The sequence below is a fragment of the Cucurbita maxima genome, unplaced genomic scaffold, assembly GCF_002738345.1.
Source record: "Cucurbita maxima cultivar Rimu unplaced genomic scaffold, Cmax_1.0 Cma_Scf00014, whole genome shotgun sequence".
In the NCBI taxonomy this organism is placed as follows: domain Eukaryota; kingdom Viridiplantae; phylum Streptophyta; class Magnoliopsida; order Cucurbitales; family Cucurbitaceae; genus Cucurbita; species Cucurbita maxima.
The window spans coordinates 3,460,184-3,482,744 of record NW_019272030.1 but is presented as its reverse complement, the minus strand read 5'-3'; the positions used below and the strand labels follow the sequence as shown (position 1 = coordinate 3,482,744).

General features: G+C 39.1%; 6 protein-coding genes across 8 annotated transcripts; 2 read left to right on the top strand and 4 right to left on the bottom strand.

Annotated features, from left to right (window-relative positions):
- Positions 1 to 11: 11 nt before the first annotated feature.
- Positions 12 to 3,849, bottom strand: LOC111489704 (probable methyltransferase PMT9). Its single transcript, XM_023138036.1, has 8 exons — positions 3,405 to 3,849; positions 3,129 to 3,293; positions 2,861 to 3,043; positions 2,063 to 2,657; positions 1,610 to 1,737; positions 1,264 to 1,484; positions 723 to 1,056; positions 12 to 365 (listed from the first exon to the last, which is right to left on the bottom strand). The coding sequence occupies exons 1-7, from the start codon at positions 3,648 to 3,650 to the stop codon at positions 741 to 743; spliced, it is 1,854 nt and encodes a 617-aa protein (XP_022993804.1). The 5' UTR covers positions 3,651 to 3,849; the 3' UTR covers positions 12 to 365; positions 723 to 740.
- A 383-nt stretch (positions 3,850 to 4,232) lies between these two features.
- On the bottom strand, positions 4,233 to 9,786 carry LOC111489383 (E3 ubiquitin-protein ligase RGLG2). Of its 2 annotated transcripts, none has more exons than XM_023137577.1 (12): positions 9,510 to 9,786; positions 8,651 to 8,928; positions 8,109 to 8,193; positions 7,877 to 8,017; positions 7,688 to 7,801; positions 7,505 to 7,602; positions 6,171 to 6,250; positions 5,971 to 6,076; positions 5,667 to 5,794; positions 5,181 to 5,376; positions 4,613 to 4,669; positions 4,233 to 4,520 (listed from the first exon to the last, which is right to left on the bottom strand). In XM_023137577.1, exons 2-12 carry the CDS (start codon positions 8,906 to 8,908, stop codon positions 4,440 to 4,442), a joined length of 1,344 nt encoding a protein of 447 aa, XP_022993345.1. In that variant the 5' UTR covers positions 8,909 to 8,928; positions 9,510 to 9,786; the 3' UTR covers positions 4,233 to 4,439. The 2 variants fall into 2 exon arrangements, with proteins under 2 accessions (XP_022993345.1, XP_022993344.1); XM_023137576.1 differs by having other exon boundaries at positions 9,555 to 9,786.
- A 3,265-nt stretch (positions 9,787 to 13,051) lies between these two features.
- Positions 13,052 to 16,523, bottom strand: LOC111489027 (glycerol-3-phosphate dehydrogenase [NAD(+)]-like). Its single transcript, XM_023137036.1, is given in 12 exon segments — positions 13,052 to 13,470; positions 13,620 to 13,668; positions 13,761 to 13,815; positions 14,212 to 14,332; positions 14,412 to 14,449; positions 14,531 to 14,594; positions 14,668 to 14,778; positions 14,857 to 15,074; positions 15,159 to 15,231; positions 15,321 to 15,397; positions 15,508 to 15,943; positions 16,032 to 16,523. Coding segments are annotated over 12 exon segments (1,503 nt in total). The 5' UTR covers positions 16,116 to 16,523; the 3' UTR covers positions 13,052 to 13,293.
- A 10-nt stretch (positions 16,524 to 16,533) lies between these two features.
- Positions 16,534 to 18,085, top strand: LOC111489030 (tropomyosin-1, isoforms 33/34-like). Its single transcript, XM_023137042.1, has 2 exons — positions 16,534 to 17,314; positions 17,357 to 18,085. Exons 1-2 carry the CDS (start codon positions 17,132 to 17,134, stop codon positions 17,954 to 17,956), a joined length of 783 nt encoding a protein of 260 aa, XP_022992810.1. The 5' UTR covers positions 16,534 to 17,131; the 3' UTR covers positions 17,957 to 18,085.
- A 516-nt stretch (positions 18,086 to 18,601) lies between these two features.
- On the top strand, positions 18,602 to 19,634 carry LOC111489031 (zinc finger protein CONSTANS-LIKE 7-like). 2 transcript variants are annotated; one of them, XM_023137044.1, is made up of 3 exons: positions 18,602 to 19,101; positions 19,186 to 19,356; positions 19,455 to 19,634. In XM_023137044.1, the coding sequence occupies exons 1-3, from the start codon at positions 18,736 to 18,738 to the stop codon at positions 19,476 to 19,478; spliced, it is 561 nt and encodes a 186-aa protein (XP_022992812.1). In that variant the 5' UTR covers positions 18,602 to 18,735; the 3' UTR covers positions 19,479 to 19,634. The 2 variants fall into 2 exon arrangements, with proteins under 2 accessions (XP_022992812.1, XP_022992811.1); XM_023137043.1 differs by having other exon boundaries at positions 18,602 to 19,104.
- Positions 19,635 to 20,580: 946 nt separating this feature from the next.
- Positions 20,581 to 21,440, bottom strand: LOC111489034 (BAG family molecular chaperone regulator 4-like). The gene is made up of 2 exons (XM_023137046.1): positions 21,106 to 21,440; positions 20,581 to 20,934 (listed from the first exon to the last, which is right to left on the bottom strand). Exons 1-2 carry the CDS (start codon positions 21,386 to 21,388, stop codon positions 20,729 to 20,731), a joined length of 489 nt encoding a protein of 162 aa, XP_022992814.1. The 5' UTR covers positions 21,389 to 21,440; the 3' UTR covers positions 20,581 to 20,728.
- Between the last annotated feature and the right edge of the window lie 1,121 nt (positions 21,441 to 22,561).

The following is a 22,561-nucleotide window of genomic DNA, read 5'->3' as shown; positions in this document are numbered from 1 at the left end:
CGAACATAAAACATCAATTATCATTTCAAAAATTTCAAAATTGTATGTTCCTTCATCTCGCAATGATTAAACGACAAAATAACAATGTGGTCGATACTCTTGCAATGATTGAACGACCAAATAACAATGTGGTGGCTCGTTGAAAAGAAACATAATCTCTTTGAATGACTATTGTAATTGTATATCATTGATATAAATGGGTGTATCTTCAGGGCACTTGTATCACTCCATCTTCATCTTCAGCAACGATTACTGGGGCAAGTCGAAGGGAAAATGGGCACTGCAAATATATCTGTGGATCCAAAGCTCTCCAATCTTCCTTTACAACTGGGAGCTCAGGACTACAATATGAAATACGGCTAAAGCTGCCATTTTACAGACCATACAAACAACAATCTTTAAGTATAAATTACGTAAAGAAGAAGTGCTTGAAAATTTCTAGATGTGGAAGAAGCTAACAGTTTTGTGTGTGCTTAGAGACCTCTTTCTTAATGGGATGTGTTTCTTATATGAAGAAAACTTCTAGATTTTAAGTACAGCAATCTCTAAAAAGCCTATTTTACAATTATTCTCCTAAATTTTGGTATTATCTTCCTTGAAACTTCAATTCTAAAGAAGGATTTTTCAAAGTGATGTGTCCTACGAGAAAAAAGTTATGCAGAAGCCATATGAATCGACGCAGTGACGTGCTTCATTCACGAAATGAAAATAAATTTATCTACCTGGAGAATGCAGCAAAATCAGATTGTTGCTACTTCATTCCCCCACAGCTTTTTCCTAGCAATTAACACTCTTTCTTCTACTTTGGAAAGAGCATCAGTCCTAGGTTCCACTTCTGATAACCATCCATCCCATCTTAGGGCTGTAAAATACTTCCGTAAGTAGTTTATGACAGCAGGAACGTCTCGTATAATGACAAACCCATCTGGCCTTAGAATTCGATCCATATCAATTAATAGATCATGCATACTGCATCCACGAACATTAATCTCCGAAAATACAGCCCAGGCATGAAGAAGATCATAGGTGCGAGGATATGTCGAAAATGCTTCACACCTGTATAACAAAACCAAATCTGAATAAAGTAAAGAAGACAAACAGGCGGGTTGCAAATATATGTTTCAACAGATATTAAATAATCAAGAAAAAGTTAATGAGCATAAGCAAATTCAATCACCAAAAACCAATTTGTGTGATGAAAAAAGAAAAATATAGAACAGAGAGACCCTAAGTCAAGTTAGGAGTGATGGGTAAAGTGCGTACCAATCATGAACAGTTCCTAATAAGCCTCTATCATAAACAATCTTCAACTTTGCAGATGAATTGACAGGAGCAACATTCATAACCCAGACATCTTTATTAATTAGTGCAGCAGCAAACCCCCCAAGATTGGAATTCATATCCATCACATTTCTGATGGAGTCCCTCTGTATGACTAATCTCATTTCGTTCCAATATTCTGTCACTCTAAGTTTCCAAACCTTCTGCATAAATTAAATCTTTCCCTTAGGCTTCTAGAATATGTCAAAATAAATAAATAATACACAGCATTCGTTGCTGCTAATGCTTCAAAACCATAGATGACATTGACACCTATTAAAAAACTTACACTGTCTTCTTTGAATTCTTCTGCACTGACACCAACTTCTTCCAAACGGGGAGGCGCTGAAATAAGTCTCTGTGGCCAAGGAACTAGTCCACTTCCTTTAGCCTGTGCATCTCTGCTCCGTTGATATGCTAAAAGAGAGTTATGTAAATGAGCGTCTAGGTGCGCACAAGAATCAACAAGCTTAAAAAAAGAAAAGTGGAATGGACATACAACTATAGTTGATAGAAAGTTCGGGCAAAATCTGTTGAAACACAGCTACATGGATTAACGAAATTCAAATTCTTATGTATATACTACTTGAAAATTTTCTTCACAAACGAGTAGTATAAATCAGAATATTTTTACAAACCGTACGGGGAGAAAAGGATGAAACGACCTTTGAAGATCATCAAATGAGAAAATTCTTCACAGTATGAGTAAAAGAGCATGCGGCTAAAAAGCATTTACACTCACTTTTAGAGTATCGGGATATGCATGCTTTCATTGGCACATTCCAAGTCAAATCTGGATCATCATCCAAATTACACAAGGGTGGAAGAGTCCCTGGATCTCTTTTCAAGTAACAGCTATTAGTCACGGGCTTTGCCCATATGACAGTTTGATCCTTTTTGGCAACAGCTTTCCAGCACATTCTTTTCAGGATATCATGCATAGCAGTTCCAATCATTCTATTTACTGGATCTTGTGCATAAGCTTCAGGGGAGGAGTAAGCAAAATAGCCTCCAGGTCTCAATAACCTGTCAAGTTCTAATAACAGGATTCCATCTCTCTGTAGCCAATCAATTCGACATCGAGAGCAATGAGCCAACTCAAACGATCTACTTGGATATGGGAGTCTTTTTGTTCCCAAAACACCAAGAGTTGATGGAATCCCCCTCTCAAGTGCAAATTGTATTTGATTCTCATGCCCGTCGTTAGGAGCCAATGACATAGTTATAACATCATGTGATAGAAGATATGCTCCAAAACTTGCAACCCCACAACCGACATCTAGGACATTCCGTAAATTTCCACCATTGTGGAGCTTATCACCAGGAAACTTAAGCATCTGCACTCATAAAAAAAAATATTAAGCATGAATCTCATGTATACGGGTTGCCAGACAGTATTCATTTACTTGCAGAAAGAAGACTACGCATAGAAACAAATTTTGACACTTAGGAATCTGTCAAATTACTCAAATTTTAACTTATTTGTGCTTTTCTTTTTTAATACAATACATCAAGGATTGAGAGCGGACAAACAACACACCTTCGCAAGTGCAATGATATACTTATCAGCTCCATCGTGAAAATGAGTTCCTCCTCCAGGAAAATTGATCTTATCCCCATTCACAACCATCCAGTTCTGGTCTGATTTTTCTTTTGCAAGGTGTGTGTGTGGTATGTTTGCCTTCCACACTTCATCCCTACTATTTGGCCATCTTATTGGGATCTGAAACTCTAATTATAAGTTTGTCGGGATCAAGCTGAGACCATTCAATAAACAGCATTTCTTTGCAGAATTACACATAACCAACCTTGTAACCAACAGGAGGAGGAACAAGACAATTATAGCGGCGTTCAGTAGGAGGGCATTGACGCTCATAGTGCTCCATCAAAGTCATGTTGAGCTTCAATCTCAATTGGTAAATAAGGTTTCTATCTAAACAAGGAATCAACTCAGAATACATTTCATCGCAGACCTGGAAAGAACATATAGAAACACCCAATTACAAAACAAGAACAATATCAAGAAAACCAACTTGAATTGAAACGAAACCAAAAGAATAGAAGCCAAAGCTAGTGGAGCTCACAGGTATAGTTTTAGGGACCTCGAGAATCAGGCTTCGATGTCCATGCAAATCATCGAAACGGTGATTGAAAAGGTTCCCGCCAAAAAGAGAACCAGAGCGGAATGAATTCTCCCCATCAGATCTACGGGAGCTGGGAGCGAAAGAGGATCCATAATAGAGGCAAAAGAGGGCGAGTAGCACGATGAATCCGAGTAGAAGGAACTTGATATGACAAGTGGAGGAAAGGGAGTGGGCCGTGTGCTTCATTACTACAGAAAAGGCAGAATCCGAGAGAAGCTTCAGAGAAACGAAAAGAAATCCAAGCAGATTCAGAAGATGAGCATGGAAGCTATCGCTCTGATCGCGGGATCAGACGATAGCAGTTCATTCAAAGGCTTCATCCATCGTATTACCGCCATCGCCGAGCGCCCACAGTTGCTGATCACGCCAACCTTCCTTTCTTGGGTTTTTCTTTTTCCTTTCTTATTAAATTATAAATCATTTTGACGAATGTTTCCAAGTTTTATTATTATTATTATTATTTCTTATTTTAGTACAATAATTTAAACATTTTAATTTCAAAATAAAATTTTAAAAACCAAGTTGAATTGCAAATTTGCTCCCTAAATTTTAATTAATGTGTCATTAAATTGTAAACAGATTTCATTCCATTTTTACAATTTTTAATTTCGTATGTAATAAGCTTTAAAAAAATTAAATAAATAAAACTTCCAAAATATTATTTCTAACAAATTACCATCTTGGCGTGTTTGTCTGTACATGAACGGATTATTTGGATGACTTTCTAAGAGTTTAAAGAACGTTTTTAAGTACAAAAAAGGAAAAATAAACACTTAAAAAGTTAATCCAAACCGGTTCGAAGATTGCATCGGGTATGACTAAACTGGAACGCGGGTTCTACAAATTTGTTGACTATGCAATTCAATGGCCAGCTCGCATGGTGTATTTGAAGAACATAACCCAAACATGCATGGACCAATGGATTCAATCAAGGAATAAATTACAAAGAATTACAGCGAAGTATGCAGAGACGCTTCAGTAGAGCTTTATCCTGGTGTGGATGGCGCTCCTGCATATCGGACATGTCTGGAGATCTTGTCCACATTCACAACACGTCTGTGATGAACAAACACACAAACATTCAACTTTGGGTTCTTGAATTCATGTTCTTTCCATCAATAGTTTAAAGAAATTTTCATAAATATCACCTGGTGTCCACAGCCGAAAGCCATGTCCTTTGGATTGCTGAGGCAAATGGGGCAGAGCTGTTCAAGAACAGTAGAATGTTAGTCCCTTCTCAGATTCAAAAGAAAGAAAATAAAGGTGAAATTTCGTTGAAATATCGAAGGGAGTTGCTAAAAGTTACTAATCATTCTAGAGGTTCCCTCTACTCGAGAGCATATGTATTAATCATTTGAGCCATGTTCAAGTTAATGTTCGAGACAGTGATGAAAGGTCAGAGAATCAAACCAGCGATGGTACGGCCACACCAGATACTGTTGAACTTGGTTGGGGAAACGAATTCAGATTATGCATAACGAACATGCTATCGAATAAAATGACGACAATTTCTCATAACAGAAAACATAGAAAACACGAAAAAGTAGTAATTGTTGCACGAGGCCAAACAACAAAGATGCTCAATTTGAATTGAAGTCGGAAGTGCAATTAGTAGTATGAAATATTGCATTATACGATAAGCATGTTCCGTTTAATTTACAGGAAAAAAAAAATGGGTAAAGAAATCATGACGGCCAAGATTAATATCTAACAAACCTGGTTATCATAAGTTGAGCTTGCGACAGGAGGAGCTGTACTAGTAGTAGTAGTAGGATGCCCGTTTCCGGGGAAAGAAGGCACGCTTGGCTCATAACTGGAAGACCAGGTAGGCTTTGAACTACTAAAAGAAGCTGTTGTGCCATAGACCGGTGGAGGAAGTGCAACTCTCTGGGGAGATAAGCCCTTGCAACCACTGCTCGAGTACACAAAAAACGTTATCAATGGAAACGAACGAGACACATAAGGATTATTTTATAGACTCGTTCCTAAAAAAATTATAGATAAGTTCTGCGCAAGAACTGGTTCCCATTTGATTCAGCTTAATATCAGGAAAGATAGTTTGTAATTCTCCGTGTTTCTGACTTCTTTCATTTTATTGATATAAAGTTTTCATAAATGTGAGGCACAATATTAAGAGATAATAATGATCAATCTACAAAAACAATTACTTCCGACGCAAAAAAGAAGCAAATAGTATCTTACCCCAAAATACCAAGTTCTATTGTAGCTTTGTACTGGGCTGGAATCTCCATTAATGCTGCAAGAGCAAACTCGGTCTCTTTCCGAGATGTAGGTATATTCTTTGACATAATTTCCGTGAAATTCACAAACTAGACACACACACACACAGAAGTTAATGAAAAATAAAACAGAACCTGGACGGGCGAGGAAGAGGAAAATATAACAACTGCGAAGTAAGCATCTAAGTTCGCATATTCATAAATCATATGCATATGAACGTATTTAAGGTATGCAAGTAAAGATGGATTGAAATAAGAGTACTAACCTGAAAATTATCAAATGCACGCGATGGGATATTGTCGTCAAATTCTCTCATCATATCCCAGGGGCCATCTCCAACGCCAACTAAAACAATGGAGAGAGGGAGCTTGCTGCAGTGAAATGAAAGCATATATTATTATAAAATGGATATAGAGCTTTAGAGTAAAGAAGGGAACAGGAGGAATGTAAGAACTCCATTTTCACCTTGCTTCAACAATGGCATCAACAGTCTTTTGTTCCTGTGGACTAAGCCTCCCACGTTCTGTATCTACACTTCTAGTCACCTGAGCTAGGGGAACACATTTAAAAGACGTGAAGAAGCAAACAGATAATCCAATTACTTAAACAAAAGTCTGAGCAAGAAACATGTAGCTGAGATGAGAGCATAGAGATTCTTAGATAACACAACGAATTCACCCCGTCCTACCCCACCCCCTTTTTCGTCCACGCCTGTCCGCTAGGAAGATGGTAATTGAAGAACCATTCCCTTGGACATTATGGGTATTCGGCTCACAGGCAAGCTTGTGTAACCTAGGCTTACAATAATTCTATATCTCAAATGCAAGTTTGTTCATCCTAAGTGTTGGATGATGAAAGTCCCACATCGGTTAATTTAGGGAATGGTCATGGGTTTATAATCTAAGAATACACTCACCATTGGTATGAGGCCTTTTGGGGAAGCCCAAAGCAAAGCCATGAGAGCTTACGCTCAAAGTGGACAATATCATACCATTGTGGAGAGTCGTGTTCGTCTAACATGGTATCAGAGCCATGCCCTAAACTTAGCCGTGTCAATAGATTGGCAAATCCTTAAATGTCGAACAAAGGACTCCCAAAGGAGTCAAGCCTCCTCGAAGGTACGAAGGCAGTCAAAAAATGACTAAGACTCCAAAGGAGTCGAGCCTCGATTAAGGGGAGGCGTGCTTTGTTCGAGGGGAGGTGTTGGATGATGAAAGTCCCACATCGGTTAATTTAGGGAATGGTCATGGGTTTATAATCTAAGAATACACTCTCCATTGGTATGAGGCCTTTTGGGGAAGCCCAAAGCAAAGCCATGAGAGCTTACGCTCAAAGTGGACAATATCATACCATTGTGGAGAGTCGTGTTCGTCTAACACTAAGGTATGGGTTAGAGTTAATCTCATAGGTTACACAAACCCAGGTTGATGATATCCACCTTTCATATTACACACTAATTTTTACAAATCACTAACTCACAAACGCGCAAACTAGACACAAGTTTTTATAACTTATTTTTCGAAAAGTTCAATCACATTCCCAATTTTCGCAAAACATCCAAGAATGTTGTCATTATATTAATTTTTATTATCATTGAGCACTGTACACACCGACCGTGACACTACCACCACTTTTTTAAGTTCCAGAAGGTGTCAGTCCCTCTAAATTTCATTTTCTACCATAGTAGCAGCAAACCAATAGTAATAGTAGAAGAAGAAAACAAGCAAGTTGCTTCGTTTAACACTTTCTAGTACCTAACTCAACGTATTAAAAGCAGGGAATCAGACATTTAGACCTACCTGTCCATCAGCAATTATTAGCAAAACATGGTACTGACCACCACTCTGCTCAACAATGGTCATCGCCATTTCAATAACAGGTGCAAATGATGTTGGGCCTATCACAAATCCAGGATCAAATTCCATATCAAAGAGACAAGTCTTTCAAATATAAGAAAGAAACCGTAGATGTATACAACAAACCTGCAAGTCGTAGATGTGGGGCAATTTCTTGGTAACGACTTAATACTTCTTCAAATCCATTGCAAAACCTCTCCTCTGAGAAGAAACTGAAGACGTCTTGATCATGAGTTGACGCTGCCAATTCAGAAAAGTCAGCACCAACATTTTTTATTGATCAAGAGTTCTACAAAGAAAAGAACAGATACCAACCATCTCCAAACCCAAAGCAGGGAATTAAGTTATCATCGTCAAAAGCAGCCAATGTTTTTCCAATAATTGATATTGCCTGTTGATAAGGATTTGGGTGGTCTCCAATGTGATGTAGACTTCGTCTATTAAACGAGATTGCACCTATTTGAAAATATAAAGGTCAACTTACAATGTCCCACCACAAATGATAGGCAATATTTTGAAATTTTGGGCACAGAAATTAATGCTTCACCTGTCCACTCATTGCTCTTGGTGAAATCAATGCCAACAATAAGATTGGAAGACTCCAGGCCAGCACGCGCAAGAGCTTCTGTTACCTGAAAGGACAGAAGATTACTTCACCCTCTAAGCCTCGGTCTGATGATGATTTATTTCTAAAAATTGAACTTTTCCTTCACCAATGTCTACTATTCAAAAATACTTTTCAAATCCAAGTTCCAAATGAATAACAGGTTTCTAAACACTACTTTTTATTCAGTTTTGAAATTTTGGCTCGTAAGTACAAAGCCAGTAAATAAGCACAAAAACACAAAGCGTTCCCTTTTCCCAGAAAGAAGCAAAGCAAAGCCGCCAAATTACAGCATCATTTTTCATTTAAGAACGCTCAAATTACTTGAAGTTACTTAATCTATGAAAAGAATAATAGATTCAACAGATGCAAATTAAGCAAGCCTAAGATTCAATGAATACACAGACGAAGCCATCATTCTCCACACTAAAAGGATAAAATATGTTTCAATCAGTCCCTATTCAAACCCTAAACCCACACATTACCTCTTCTAAAGTATTGTAATTATCAGCAATCCTCGAGTATCTTCTATCCAACCTCCTGCCATTATCAACGTTCCCATAGCACTCTTGAGCTGATGTATAATACTGCTGAGAAGAATAGGATTGCTGAGGCGCATAACTTGGGATCTCATGTCCATATGACGATTGAGAATACCCACCACCACCACCACCACCACCACCCCATGAGGAAGAAGAAGTTGAGCGATAGGACGAGGCCTCCTTTGAACTTTTGGCCCCCATCAAGCACAACTAAAAAGTCTCTACAGAAGAACCCAACAAAATCCTGCTCTATCAATCTCAATGCAAGATATGAAAATTGTAGGGAAATCAAAATCCCGATCTACAAGGAATTGTTACAATATCGAGGATGGAAAAGAAAAAAACACATAATTAAATACGGGAGACGCGTGTAGGAATTGGAGGAGGAAGTGTCTGGGAAAATATTGAATTGAAAACGTATTCAGAAACCAAAACAAATGGCGGCATCTACGACTGGTTCACGCAAACCCGTGAAGCCAAGCCGACTTAGAAGATAGACTTATCTGTTAAGTTTCTTCAACACCGAAGTCTAGTCTACAGACACCTCACCCATATCCCTTCATTTACCAACGACGAAAACGCCAAATATAGAAAGTAAATAAACACAAAATTCACTCGGCACAGCACAACCTAAACAAAAAACAATCATGGGTCTGTCTAATTTTTCACCATGGATTGAGCTTTGCTACCAGCATTGCAAATTTACAATCACTTAAGAGTACATAAGCATCGGCTAATCCAAACCCAAAATCCCAAATTCTAAATAGCTGCTACAAAAAGAAAAGGGCATTTCAACAAACACCTTGTGGGCGATTTCTCAGATTTGATGCAAAACCTAACAAAGTACCTCAGCAGGAAGCAGATGGAAGAAACTGAAGCATCTTGAAAGAAAAAAAAAATGGATGCACGGGTTGAACAATTGGGTTTCAATGGCGGATTTGAAGCGAAACAGTGGAGTTTTGTAAAGTGGGTGTATCTCTAAAATACGGGGTTCGGTTTAGGCGGAGCACATGATCGATTGGCGTGCGAAGGCTGAAAATTGGAAGAAAAATAAATAAAGAATGGGCATTATTGAAGACATCCGATGCCTTTATAACAAAAAAGTTATGAAGCTTTAGCGCAATTTTAGCGGCTTGAAGTGGATATTACACCACCCAACATGCTTGCCATCATGAGATCTGCTGATTAGGACACACTGGTCCTGGGAAAGTCTCCCCTGCTTTCAGATTCCTCCCTAATTTTTATTTTTATTTTTTTTTAATTAAGATAAATTATTTTATTATGCCCAAAATTATTTATACAAATAAATATGTACGAGTTAGTGATCTTCAATCTTGGCTTTTGTGATGAACGGTTGAACCTGCCAACGCTCATGAAAACTTGGGGTCCATCCTCCATTCCTCTAACTAGAAGTGTGGATAACGAGGCCATCCTCACCACCTTCTCCTTTTTGTGTCTACGTTGAAGTAAGATAGGACGGTTCACTTGAGTAGCTCAACCACCCCTTCAGAGATTTCTTCCCGAGCTTTAGGCTCCACATCATTCACTCTTACATTTTCAGCTAGTTTATTCTGAACTCTTCAACAACATTCATATGTGGTCAATATGATGTTTACATATTTTTCTCTTACCATTTTTTATTTGAAGTAATAACTCGAGCATAACTAGATCAAAATGTTAGAAAATTATTTTTTTTATTATATTTTGAACTAGAGTGTCACATAATTTAGTTTAATTAATTAATTAATTAATTAATAAACACGTTTTTCAACTTTTAATTAGTCAATATTATTTTTAATAATTAATATCGTGGAAATAAATAATAAATAATAAATAATAAATAATAACTGGCGCAATGGCCACTCAAGAGGAATAGTCTAAAAAAAACTTTAAATGAGGGAAAACGGAATCAATTGGCAAATAATATATATATGGATTTAATTAGTTTATACACTAAAACTTATTTCCCTTAGGTCAACATTTATGACGTGATAAATAGTTTGTGATTGGACAAACTTACTAGAGTAGTAAGAGTATTAATAAAGTGTTCGATGATCGAAATCCTTCAAATCCACCGCTAGCAGATAATGAGGAATGTTTCGTTCTCCTCTACAACTAATGTGTGACCTCGAGCATCCTCACAATCTATCACTGTCCGGTGTTTGGGCTTTGGTACCATTGCAACAAAGTCCCCAACGTCCTTGTTAGCACAACATCCTGTAATAATTAATGTGCGACCTCACAATCTATCTTCCTTGGGGCCAGTATCCTCGCTGGCACACGACCCGATGTTTGGGTCCTCGCTGGCACACTACCCCATGTCTGGGCTCTGATACCATTGCAATAATCCTAGCCCTCAGCATTCTTGTTGGGGGACTACATGTGTCTAGTTCTATACCATTGCAACATTCAAAATTCACAACTAACATATATTGTCTTCTTTAAGCTTTTTCTTATAAGAAATGTTTCCACACTCTTATAAGAAATGTGAGTGGAGTGGATCGAGATGAGGTAAGATTTTGAGACAGAAAATATAATCTCATTCGTTCCAAAGAAAAAAAAAAAGAAAAGAAAAAGGGTGGTGTGGATATTAATGATGGTAGTTAATCTGTGAACATCAATAAGATAAGCCCCGTGTGATATTCAACTAGCCTGTCGCGCCGTTTGGTGTGCACGTTACTTGTACAAACTTCCGCCAATTCCTAACTAGGTAGGGGGACATGCTGCTATCATCAACAAGTTTCGAACGAAGATGCAAATCCCTACCTCCAGTAGCCAAGCCATTTAATGCTCTCAACAATCTCTCTCTATCTCTCCCTTTTAATGCCCTCTCACTGCTTCTCAACAGATCAATTCGATCTTCTTCCAAATCCTTCATGGCGGACCTCGAAATCGCATCCGCAGCCAAATTCCGGTACCGGAGACTGCGGCACAGCGACGAATTGGAGTCGGCGATTGCGAGATCCAGACTAGGAGAACAGAGGAGGTTTGGAGGTTTCAGAATGCGAAGGGCTTCGATCGGGAGGAGGTTGAAGAAGCTCAGAATCCCTAGCCTCCGAAAGCTTTTCAGGAAATCGCGGCTGGTGAATGCCATGGGAGGCTCCATTTCCAAGGTTCTGAAGCGATTCAGAGATGGCGAAGCGCATTTGGGAGATCTTTTTGCTGGAAATTACTTGTTCCTTCAGATCAATCCAAGCTCCATCAAATGCCTTACGAACCACCATCAGTATCCCCTTCAAAATTTCCCCCCAACTTTCTCCCTCCCAGCTTTTACCTAATTACTAATCTTTTCTTTTTCTTGTTCTTCTTCTTCTTAAATGCTGCTTATGTGATCTCCGCTTTAGATGTTTACTTTTATCCAAAAATTTATAAAATAAATATATGGAAAGATTAATGTAGAAAATAAAATAAATATAAAAAAAATTGGCTATAAATTAAATAGGATTGAATTCCAATTTATGTAAAATAATCTTTTGACTTCTATGTCATATGGGGGCCACATTTAATACATAAAAATTAAATTTGTGTGACGTCATTAAAATAGTGACATCTTTAGCTATTATTACGTATTTTCTGTGACTCTTAATGAATAAAAGTGAGTTTATATTACCTAAATTCATTAAGGTAGAAGTATTTTATGAACTTCATTGAATTGCGTCTTTACGATCCAAATTATTATTTTTTATTTTTATTTTCTTAAATCATTAAAAAAATAGTTTGTGGTGGCAGTTTGTGAGTAGGACTTCAACCTGTGCTGCTCAAGGCTCAACCATCAAATTAATGCAAAATGAGACACCCTATTGAATGCAGAGGCAGCTTGGTTGGTGGATACATGGCTAGGTCTCTCTTTATAGCAGTTGAAAATGAGTAATGTTTCGTTCACTTCTCCAACCAATATGGGATCTCACAATCCATCCGTCCTCGCTGGCACATCCCAGTATCTGGCTTTGATATCATTTGTATTAATCCAAACTCACCGCTAGCAGATATGTTTTGTTCACCTCCCTAACCGATGTGAGATGTGGGATCTCACAATCCACCCTCAGTGTCTGGCTTTGATACCATTTGTATCCGTTCAAGATCACCGCTAGCAGATATTGTCCTCTTTTGACTTTTCCTTGCAAGCTTCCCTTCATGATTTTTTAAAACGTCTACACCCTTATAAAGAATGCTTCGTTCCTCTCTCCAACCGATGAGGGATCTCATATTGGTTACAGTAAGTCACTCCATGCAATCTCGTAACTTCACTCAGCAGATGGGAGTTTGGTTCTAAATGATGAGTAGGGATGTGCTTAGATAGACTCAGAATCTGCAACTGGAAGATTCTTAGAGGTTGGTGGAGAATGAATCATAAAAGAAGTTTGATCTGATATGTATCATCAATTTCCATTTAAGGAACTTGGAGATTTGGATCTTTGAGTTACACAGCACTAACCACTCGCACCTTCCAACAAAATAGGAGATTCTCTTGAACATCTGAAACAGTTCAAAGTTTTGAGAATCTCAGCAATCTCTGAACATGTACTTCTAAAGATGAACCAAATCCCAGTCTGACATTGACACACTTTCACAGTTTCTTGTTTGAATTACTGAGCATGGCCATCAATAACACAGAAGTTGGGTTTGCGCTCGCTATACTCGACGATGGCCGAGGGGGAGAGGTGTCCGATACAGATCTCGTGGACTGATGCAAACAGTGGGAACAGCTCCAGCCACCCACGGTGTTTCAAAACCTCGTACATCTCCTTTGCAGTGGAAACACCCTTTAAAATGTAATAAAATCAGGTGTTAGGATAGTGTAACCAGAAATGGATCCCTGGAGAGTATTTTAGCAAGAAACAAACAAGCATCTTCCTTCCCTGTTCGTCCTATTACATTTTCTTTCTAAAAGTACCTAAATAATTATAAAAACCTGCAATTTTTGGCCCTGTAGCATCTCTGCTTCAAGTTCATCAAAGGACCTAAATGGGAGAAGGCAAAAATCATATACAGCGATGATGAAACATGGTAGCATCCATGTTGAAGATCCAAGTTTCTGAGTAGCAATACTAACCTTTTCCCTTCATTCTTGGCAAAAGCTGCTGCCACCTTCCTGTTTCTTCCTCCCACTGCCAAAGACACATCAGTTTTTATAACCGCCCAAACCCACCGCTGACAGATATTGTCGCCGTCGTCAGACTCATGGTTTTAAAAAGGAGAAGTTTCCACACCCTCGTAAGAAATGCTTCGTTCCCCTCTCTAACCGATATGGGATCTCACAATCCACCCCTCTTGGGGCCCAACGTCCTCACTGGCATATCGCCCCGGTGTCTGGCTTTGATACCATCTTTAACAGCCAAAACCTACTGCTAATAGTTTTTAAAACGAGTCTGCTATAAAGAGGTTTCCACACCCTTCTAAGGAATGCTTTGTTCCTTCTCCAACCAATGTGGGATCTCACATTCTACCGCGAGACAAACAAAGAGTATGGAAGAAGAACAAAAGAACGAAGAATTTATCCATACAGCACGTCGTAATCAGATCAGCTACTCCACAACTCTCAAAGAAAGTACTGTCATTGACAGATGAAAACAGAAGCTTGGAAATCATCCTCATCTCTCTCAAACCGATTCTCATAATTGCAGCCTACCCAATTGAGTGAAAATAGTCAAAATATGATAAACATTCAGGTTACCTTTTGAACTTTTAGAACTAATTTTTGTACCTTCGTGTTATTTCCCATCTCCAAACCATCAACAAAACCTGCCATGTTCAAATTTTTCAAGGCTGTTGCTCATTATAAGCAGCAAAAGGAAAGCCAAATGATGAAGGTTTATGATTAACCTGCTGCTAATGCCACAACATTCTTAAGGGTTCCACACATTTCAACTCCTTCAACATCTTGGACCTTTGAATATTTCACCATTAGAAGGCTAACAGGGATTGCTTGAATAAAACATGAGGTCATGAACTGTACTTACAGGAGTAACAACAAAATAGGAAGTGCTGAAAAGTTGAACCCATTTTTCAGCTCTCTCTCTCATGTTCTCCCTGTAGCCCACTGTTGCTTCACTGAATTTCTCTACAGCAATCTGCATGAACAGTTCAAGAATCATAAAACAAAACGGAACAAGAAATGACCTGAAAATTGGGACAACAAGTTTTAGGACCTCGTTTGCTATGTTCGCCCCCATAAGAACACAACAATTGATACCCAATTCCTGGGAGATGAGGGAAGAAATCATGCATGGACCATCCTTCTTCACCTCCATTCCTTTGATGAGGGAAATAGCTTCTACATCTCTCCTCATCTTTCCAACCATTCTCTTGCATATCCCCTCCACAAATTGATGGGGAGTCACAAACACCAACATATTAGCATCCTTCACTGAGATTTCAACCCATTAGAGTCACAATTCATGGCAGATTCACCACGTTAACTCAGAAAGATTAGAATGAGACAGTTGAAGACCTGCATTTTCTAGGTCTGGATCTGCAATAACATTCATGCCAAGCTTTATACCAGGGAGATATTTAACATTCTCCTGTTAATAAAGGTTCGAGAATCACTAATCTGTAACGCTCTAAAGTTCACAAAATGGAAAGTGGTCATAATGAATCAACAGATCATTACATTGTTGAGGTTGATAACATCAGTTAACTTCTCACCAGTAGGCAGAGTCTCCTCATACACCCACATTCTAACCTCATCTGGAATCCAATAAAAGTAACGAATAATTCAAAATGCAAAGGGGGAAAATAGAAATCCAGCAACAATAACAAACAAATCATGAGATTTCAGAAGAAGTTCAAGACAACACCATGGAAAGAGCTCAGCCTAGCGGCATTAGAGGCGATGAGTTTGGCCGCCACACTGCCCCAATTGTCACTTCCAACGACGGTAACTTTGGATTTGCGAGAAACCCCATCATCGGAGAAATGGGAATCGGGCGGCATAACACACCCCCCATTGCTAGAACGCAGTCGAGCTTCGATTCCGAGGGTCATGGAAGAAGAGGGAGAGAGAGAATGGAGAAAATGGGGAAGAAGAGGTGGAGAGAATTACAAGGGAGAAGGAAGAAGAAGAAGAAGAAATAGAATATAAGAGAAATTGGGAGATTGAAAGGGCTCCTCCAAGGGGCGGAGTTGCCATACACGTTTCGTGAGAAACAAGGCACATCTGTGCATCATGTTAAATCTGGCGATCCACTCTAAGCTCTGCTCTACACGACTCACATCAGATGAGTTTGTTTGACTCTAACATACAAATTTACAGACAAAAATTGGAATGAGTATTTATAAGCAGTGAATATGAATATTTAAACCTCCGATTTCAAAAAAAAACCTGTTGCTCTTTTTGGCACTGCGGCATTAAATTAGGAGCGGCGGCGGCTTTGTTCTCTGCAGATGAAATGAGAGCATAAACCATTCTTCAGGGAGCTCTATCAAATGGCTGAGTATCATTATAACAAACATCCCAGACAGCTTCCATGGCATCTTTTGCAGCAGCTTCTGAGCAGTAAGGATGAGCAGCCACTGATTTCATCACTCTTCTCCTCACACACTCCTCCAGAAATCATTGCCAAGATCAGATTCAAGTTAGCATGAGCGTACACACAGATTTTAAGTTCTACCATGAGAAGAATTCTCAATGAACTTATCCCCGATTCCACATCCGGATTTCTCCAAATTCCCCATCAAGAACTTCATCATCGGAGCCGTGACATGCAGGCATATATTCAATAATCCATTGAGGGAAAAAATACAGACATAGAACAGACACTTCGGTTGTAGAGAACTGCTAAAAAAGCATTAGAATAAACGAATTAAACAGGAAACAATTTATTTGTTGTTCATACTTCGGAGATTTCTTCGAATCGTGTCCTCGCATTCCTCCTTAGTCCGGCACCGTTGACGGCAGAAAACCAGCGATTTGATCCATGTTTCAGTTTCTAGTTTCAGTTTCTTGGCGGTTGATGCAGCCCCATCTACAAATGGGTAATGGGTTCGCGTCATCATCCGGGTCGGTTTTGTTAACCGATAGATCCATTTGTATATAATATGTATATTATGTATATTATATATATTTTTCAAATTCACACTATATTATATAAAATTATATTAAACTGAATCTCCCTCCCGCCATTGTAGAGAAGAGATCCTAAATACAGTTAAGATTCTGGCCGGAAGACCCGGTCGCAGTTGCAGGCAACTGAAAATGGCGAAATCCGCCAAATCCGGCGAGCCTCTGAACTCCAAACGGAATCCTCCGCCGTCGGCCGGAAACCCCTTTAAATGCCATTCCCCTTTCCTCCTTCAAACTCATTCTCTGGTCTTGCAGTCTTTCTCTATATACCTTAGAGGATTTCTGCAGCCTTCAGAATCCTTATCTGAATAAACTCCCTCTTTTCTTCTTCTTCCCATCTCTTAACAAAATCAGCAACAATGGCCCGCCAATTGCTTCTCCTTGCTCTTGTCTTCGCCGTCGTTGTCGGCATTGTCTCCGCCGCATCACCCAAGGCCGATGACCATAAACCCTCTGACGCCAAATCTGCTGAAAATAAGACTACCGCAGCTGCCGCTCCAACCCCTGCCCATGCTCACAAAGGAGCTGCTTCTTCCCCCAGGGCTGAAGCCGGTGCCCCCGAGGCTGATGTCGGTGCCCCCAAGGCTGATGCCGGTGCCCCCGAGGCTGATGCCGGTGCCCCAAAGGCTGATGCCGGTGCCCCAAAGGCTGATGCCGGTGCCCCCGAGGCTGATGCCGGTGCCCCAAAGGCTGATGCCGGTGCCCCAAAGGCTGATGCCGGTGCCCCCGAGGCTGATGCCGGTGCCCCAAAGGCTGATGCCGGTGCCCCAAAGGCTGATGCCGGTGCCCCCGAGGCTGATGCCGGTGCCCCAAAGGCTGATGCCGGTGCCCCAAAGGCTGATGCCGGTGCCCCAAAGGCTGATGCCGGTGCCCCCGAGGCTGATGCCGGTGCCCCTAAGGCTTCCAGCCCTGCCGATGGCCCTGCTTCCGGTCCTGCTTCTGGCCCTGCCGGCAATGAGGGTTCTGCCGATTCCCCTGCTGGATCCCCCGAGTCCGATGCTGATGCGTCATCTCCACCTTCCCCAAGCGGACCTGCTGCCGGACCCGTCAGCGAAGACGAAGATATGGCTGATGCACCAAGTGATTCACCCTCTGATTCTCCGCCCAGTGATGCTTCGTTCCAGAAAGTGTCAGCCGCCACCGTTGCCGGGGTTTTGGGCGTTGCTGGATTGTTTGCCTTCTAAACTTTTTTAATTTTATGAGATGGGTTTGACTTGAATTTGAAGAGATTATGTTTCTGTTGCTTGCTTAATGTATTTCACTATTCTCTGATAATTCTAAAGAGTGATTATCATAAGATCATTTTCCATTAATTATTTTAATCCTCCACTACTCTATCCATCTTTTTATTCCTTCAGTTCTGTTTCTCACCTAATCAATACCATCAAGATCAAAGGTCCTTTCTTCCTAAAGGTTTAAAATTTGTGTTCGCTGACGTGGATATCCCAAGTGGCAAACAACCATTGCACTGACGTGGATATCCCAAGTGGCAAACAACCATTGCACTGACGTGGATATCCCAAGTGGCAAACAACCATTGCACTGACGTATCAACGGGTCAAGGGGAGGGTATCCTGTGAATTGCAATTATTTCCAATGGGGGCAAAAATATTAATTGTTTTCAGAAAAATAAGTAGTGAAATTACAAAAGCACCCCCACGATTCTATCCAAAGGGAAATCTGGATAACAACACAAAATCCACTCCCACTCCCAATCTCTTCGCTCCACGTGTCAAGAGACCGAACACGTCACCAACTGGGTCCCTCCCGCCTCCTTGGCTTCGCTTTTCGCACTCTTTCCCTTGTTCTGTAGCAAACAGAGTGAAATTTGTGTGTGTGTTGTTTGAAGAAGATCGAGAGAAATGAGCGTCAGCAATGAAATTTGCCTAATCAAGCATCCGATTCGTAAATCCAGAACCAAAACAAGACGACCCAAATTCCTCAGCTAATTTTTCCCCTGAAGATGATCCACGACCAGCCATCGCCGCCGCAGAAGCAGCTCACTCTGTTTCCCCTGCATCCGGAGAACAGCAGCCTGCAGAGGTTTTTACACCAGAACGATACATGGTCGGAGACGGAACTTGTACGGACGGCGATGAGAAGCAGGGAGAGGGAAGTGGGGGCGGAGGAGAGGTGGGTGTGTTATTCGGAGGTGGTGGAGAAAAAGGAAGCAAGAAGCACAGCGGCGGATGTATGGTTGAAGCTGGATTATGAAGGGATATTGAATGCCTGGTCGGACAAAGCTCCACTTTTCATCAATGGAGAATCGCCGCAGATTGTGCCGAATCTCCATGACGATCCATCTCTCTACTCCGATTCTCTCCCCAATGTTGTAAGATCAGTTTACTTTTAAAATCATTGAAAATCAGAGTTTTAGACGTGTTGATCTTCAAATTGTCTGGTGTTGATGCAGAGAAATGGATTTGGAAGCGAAGGGAATAACGTGTGGAAAGTGCCAGAAATAGGGAAAGAAAGGGAAGCAAGTGTTCTGAGATACAAAGAGAAGAGGCAGAGCCGGCTGTTTTCCAAGCGCATTCGTTATCAAGTTAGAAAGCTCAATGCAGAGAAGCGCCCAAGAATTAAGGTAACTTTTCTTCATCCTTCCTAATTTACCACAACTTTTTACTTTTTACTTTTTACCATCCTTCTTAATATTTTGTGACTTTCCTACCCCTCTTTCAGGGTCGCTTTGTGAAAAGAAGCTGAACGTGAACAAACAGTTCATTTTGGACATAAGGTCATTCTGGGAAATGCATCTAGCCTTCTATTTTCTTTCTTCATATTTTTTTTAAACATAATTATAGATAATGTTGCAAATATGATTATAAAGATTTGAATTACAAATAAGCTAAACTTTAGTGTTATTTTAAATTTTAAATCTGATATGATTTTAATTTTTGACATCTTAATTGAATTTATATATTTTATATACTTTAAAGAGTTAGTTAGACTTATATTATAGTATTATATTTAAGTTGTAACGACCCAATCCATTGTTAGTAAATATTGTCCTTTGGGCTTCTCCTCAAAGCTTTAGCGTTAAGGGAAGGTTGTCTTCTTTGGGCTTCGCCTCAGCACTTTTATAAAGGGCGGTTTGTTGTTATGGAATATCACATAAGTTTTTGCACTTTGGTTATAGTAATCAAAATGACACGATTGAATTAACTTTTTAAATATTTAAAAAATTTAAATTTAAAAGGTGAATTCAAGCTGATCCAACGACTCATATACCCTCCCGACATTGATGAATCTTAAGTTTTATTAAAAATAAATTAGAAATAGGAAAAAACCATTAAATAAAAATGGCTGAATTAATAATAATAATAATAATAAATACTTCTATTTAAAATTTTCAAAAATACGTTTTTAGTAATAAGTTTAAAAAATACGAAATTTTAAAAATAATATTAACATTATTAACTTTTATGAAATAAATTTTTTTGACATCTCGTATATTATTTTATTTCTTAATATTTATTTTTTAAACTTGGTACAAAAATTTGGTGTTTTTAAAGTTAGTTAAAAGAATTAAGGCATTAATTAAACTTATTTTTTTTTAAAATTTAAAAATATTTTAAAGTTTTTTAAATAAGTTTAAGGGACAGCTTTATTTTATAGCAACCGACAACTTTAACGCATGCTTGCACGCTTGGGTCAGCTCACCACATACAAAACTAAAACACCATAACTTTTACATTTTTTAAATAAGTTATCATTAAAATTTTAATTAAAAAAACCGACATAACTAAAGTATATAAATTAAACCGTTACAAAAGATGAAGATACATTAATTACTTTAAAATTTAAATTCGAGACACTCGATCCTTACAAATTCTTCTATAATGCAAGAACGGAGTCCTAAAAACATACGAGAAATTAAGGCGTTAGAAATTCTCGGAGTCAGTGGTATGAAAAAGCATGTTTAGTTTGGGATTAATTAGGATTAGTGTGATTAATTATACACTAATTGGTTGGGATGCTGCCATGCCATGAAGCTTCCTTTCTGTGATGGCTGGATCTTCAAGTAGAAGAACCTTGTCTTTGTCTCCTACTCCCACCATGTGTAGATATTCACAGTCATCTCTTTCCTTCCCTTTGAACAGCAATCTTTGCTCTCTTGCTTCCAAACCAGTCACCATTGATAGAATCATCTTCAATTCTCCTTAAAACACGACACAGACATCATTAAATTAGCTTCATAAATCCCCCGTTATGGGAAACACTCCCACTTTTTACGATCAAGAAGAGATTACAAGACTAGAAGATAATTTTTTTAAATAAATATATAATGAGTTTATGTATGAGTTAGTGATGATATTTTAACTGAACTTACCAAAAGTTGAGGTGGGTTGGACAAAAATGTCGTGGAATTGGGAGACGGTTGAGACTCTAACCGTGATGGTTTGATCTTGGGTGAAAGTGGGTGGGGCGGGGATCTCTCTTCTCTGGACGAGCATGCCACCGGGACGGAGCTCCCACTTGATTTCCGAGAGGGGGACGGCGTGGTTGCGGTGGTCGTCGTCGGCGACTTTGATCTTCTTGTTGCAGCTGGTGACGAAGCTTGGAAACCTGAAAGTGGAGGCTGTGCAGAACCTCTTAGACCGGAGCTTCATCATGTTAGATGATTTGAGTTTGTTTGTGTGTGAGCTGAAAAGAATGGAGATGGGTGAGGGTTTTTATATAATGGGAGATAATAAGACATGTGGGGATAAATGTGATTAAATAATTATGGGAACCGAACTATTTTTCGGATTTGATGGAGGGAAAGCTGCACATGGGGGTGGGTGCTTGGAGACACGCTTGCTTGATTGCGGGACCCTAATATAAATCATTTTTCGGGGTTGGAGAACTGTCGTTTTTTTAGGACTTCATTCGAGAGCTTAAAAATTTGAGTTTAGTTTGGTTAGTCTGTATATTTTCAATTTTTGTTCATTTTGGTTCGTGTAGCTTTTAAAGTATTTATTTTAAAAATATAATTATTTCTAAGTATATGGAGACCAATTATGTTGGAGAAGTAGGGTTTTTATTAATGAGAATAAGGACATTATTGGGGACAAAATGGAAATAAAACTAACATTTGGAAGGGTGGTTGGGTAATGTAAAGGGTATCAACCCATGTGAGGCAAAAAGGGGAGGGTTGAAGATAGCTCAAAAGAGCATGGGATGTTTTGTTTTCTAAAGGAAAAAGAGAGCCTATCAGATATGAAGGTCCCATGTGTTGGGTTAGTGGGCTAATAGCCGAAGCCTATCGTTACATGTTTCGTTCTCCTCTCCAACCGATGTGGGGATCTTATCTCACAATTTATGTTTTTCGTTGGTACATCACTTGGTGTCAGACTCTGAAACCATTAGTAATAACACTGACTCATCGCTAGCTAATGTTGTTCACAGTCCATTACCTATCATTTTTAGTCTCACCGTTTTAAAACACATTTTCTCAGTTAGTATGAGGTTTTCACATTCTTATAAAGTGTTTCGTTCCCCTCTCTACATGCAAATACCTAATTGTCTAGAAAAAAAAAATAATAATCAAATTCTTCCGCCTTGGCCTTCTTCAACTACTTGGGAAGATGGGTTGTAATGGTTTTATATTCTTTAATTTAATTTTTGAATTATTGGATTATCTAATTGATGTGAATGTTTATAATTCTACTTAGTCTATGACTTAAATTTAACGTCATTGATTGGTTCGAGATTAAAATATTGGACCAACCCATTTGGGTCATATTAAGATTGGTCTTTTTGGACTGAACCAATCATTTAGTTAACAAAAAAAAAAAAAAAAAAAG

Bases quoted from the DNA above. Each gene is read 5' to 3' on its own strand.
- LOC111489383 (XM_023137577.1), bottom strand. From the start codon at position 8,908: ATGGGGGCCAAAAGTTCAAAGGAGGCCTCGTCCTATCGCTCAACTTCT. The intron at 6,251-7,504 runs GTAGGTCTAAAT...CCCCTAGCTCAG, and splicing joins TAATAATTGCTGATGGACAG to GTGACTAGAAGTGTAGATAC. The intron at 5,377-5,666 runs GTAAGATACTAT...GTACTCGAGCAG, and splicing joins ATAGAACTTGGTATTTTGGG to TGGTTGCAAGGGCTTATCTC.
- LOC111489031 (XM_023137043.1), top strand. From the start codon at position 18,736: ATGATCCACGACCAGCCATCGCCGCCGCAGAAGCAGCTCACTCTGTTT. The intron at 19,105-19,185 runs GTAAGATCAGTT...GTGTTGATGCAG, and splicing joins CCGATTCTCTCCCCAATGTT to AGAAATGGATTTGGAAGCGA. The intron at 19,357-19,454 runs GTAACTTTTCTT...CCCCTCTTTCAG, and splicing joins AGAAGCGCCCAAGAATTAAG to GGTCGCTTTGTGAAAAGAAG.
- LOC111489034 (XM_023137046.1), bottom strand. From the start codon at position 21,388: ATGATGAAGCTCCGGTCTAAGAGGTTCTGCACAGCCTCCACTTTCAGG. The intron at 20,935-21,105 runs GTAAGTTCAGTT...TCGTGTTTTAAG, and splicing joins CCAACCCACCTCAACTTTTG to GAGAATTGAAGATGATTCTA.
- LOC111489704 (XM_023138036.1), bottom strand. From the start codon at position 3,650: ATGAAGCACACGGCCCACTCCCTTTCCTCCACTTGTCATATCAAGTTC. The intron at 3,294-3,404 runs GTGAGCTCCACT...TGTTCTTTCCAG, and splicing joins AGGTCCCTAAAACTATACCT to GTCTGCGATGAAATGTATTC. The intron at 3,044-3,128 runs GTTGGTTATGTG...TTAGAGTTTCAG, and splicing joins CTCCTCCTGTTGGTTACAAG to ATCCCAATAAGATGGCCAAA.
- LOC111489030 (XM_023137042.1), top strand. From the start codon at position 17,132: ATGGCCCGCCAATTGCTTCTCCTTGCTCTTGTCTTCGCCGTCGTTGTC. The intron at 17,315-17,356 runs GCTGAAGCCGGT...GGTGCCCCCAAG, and splicing joins GAGCTGCTTCTTCCCCCAGG to GCTGATGCCGGTGCCCCCGA.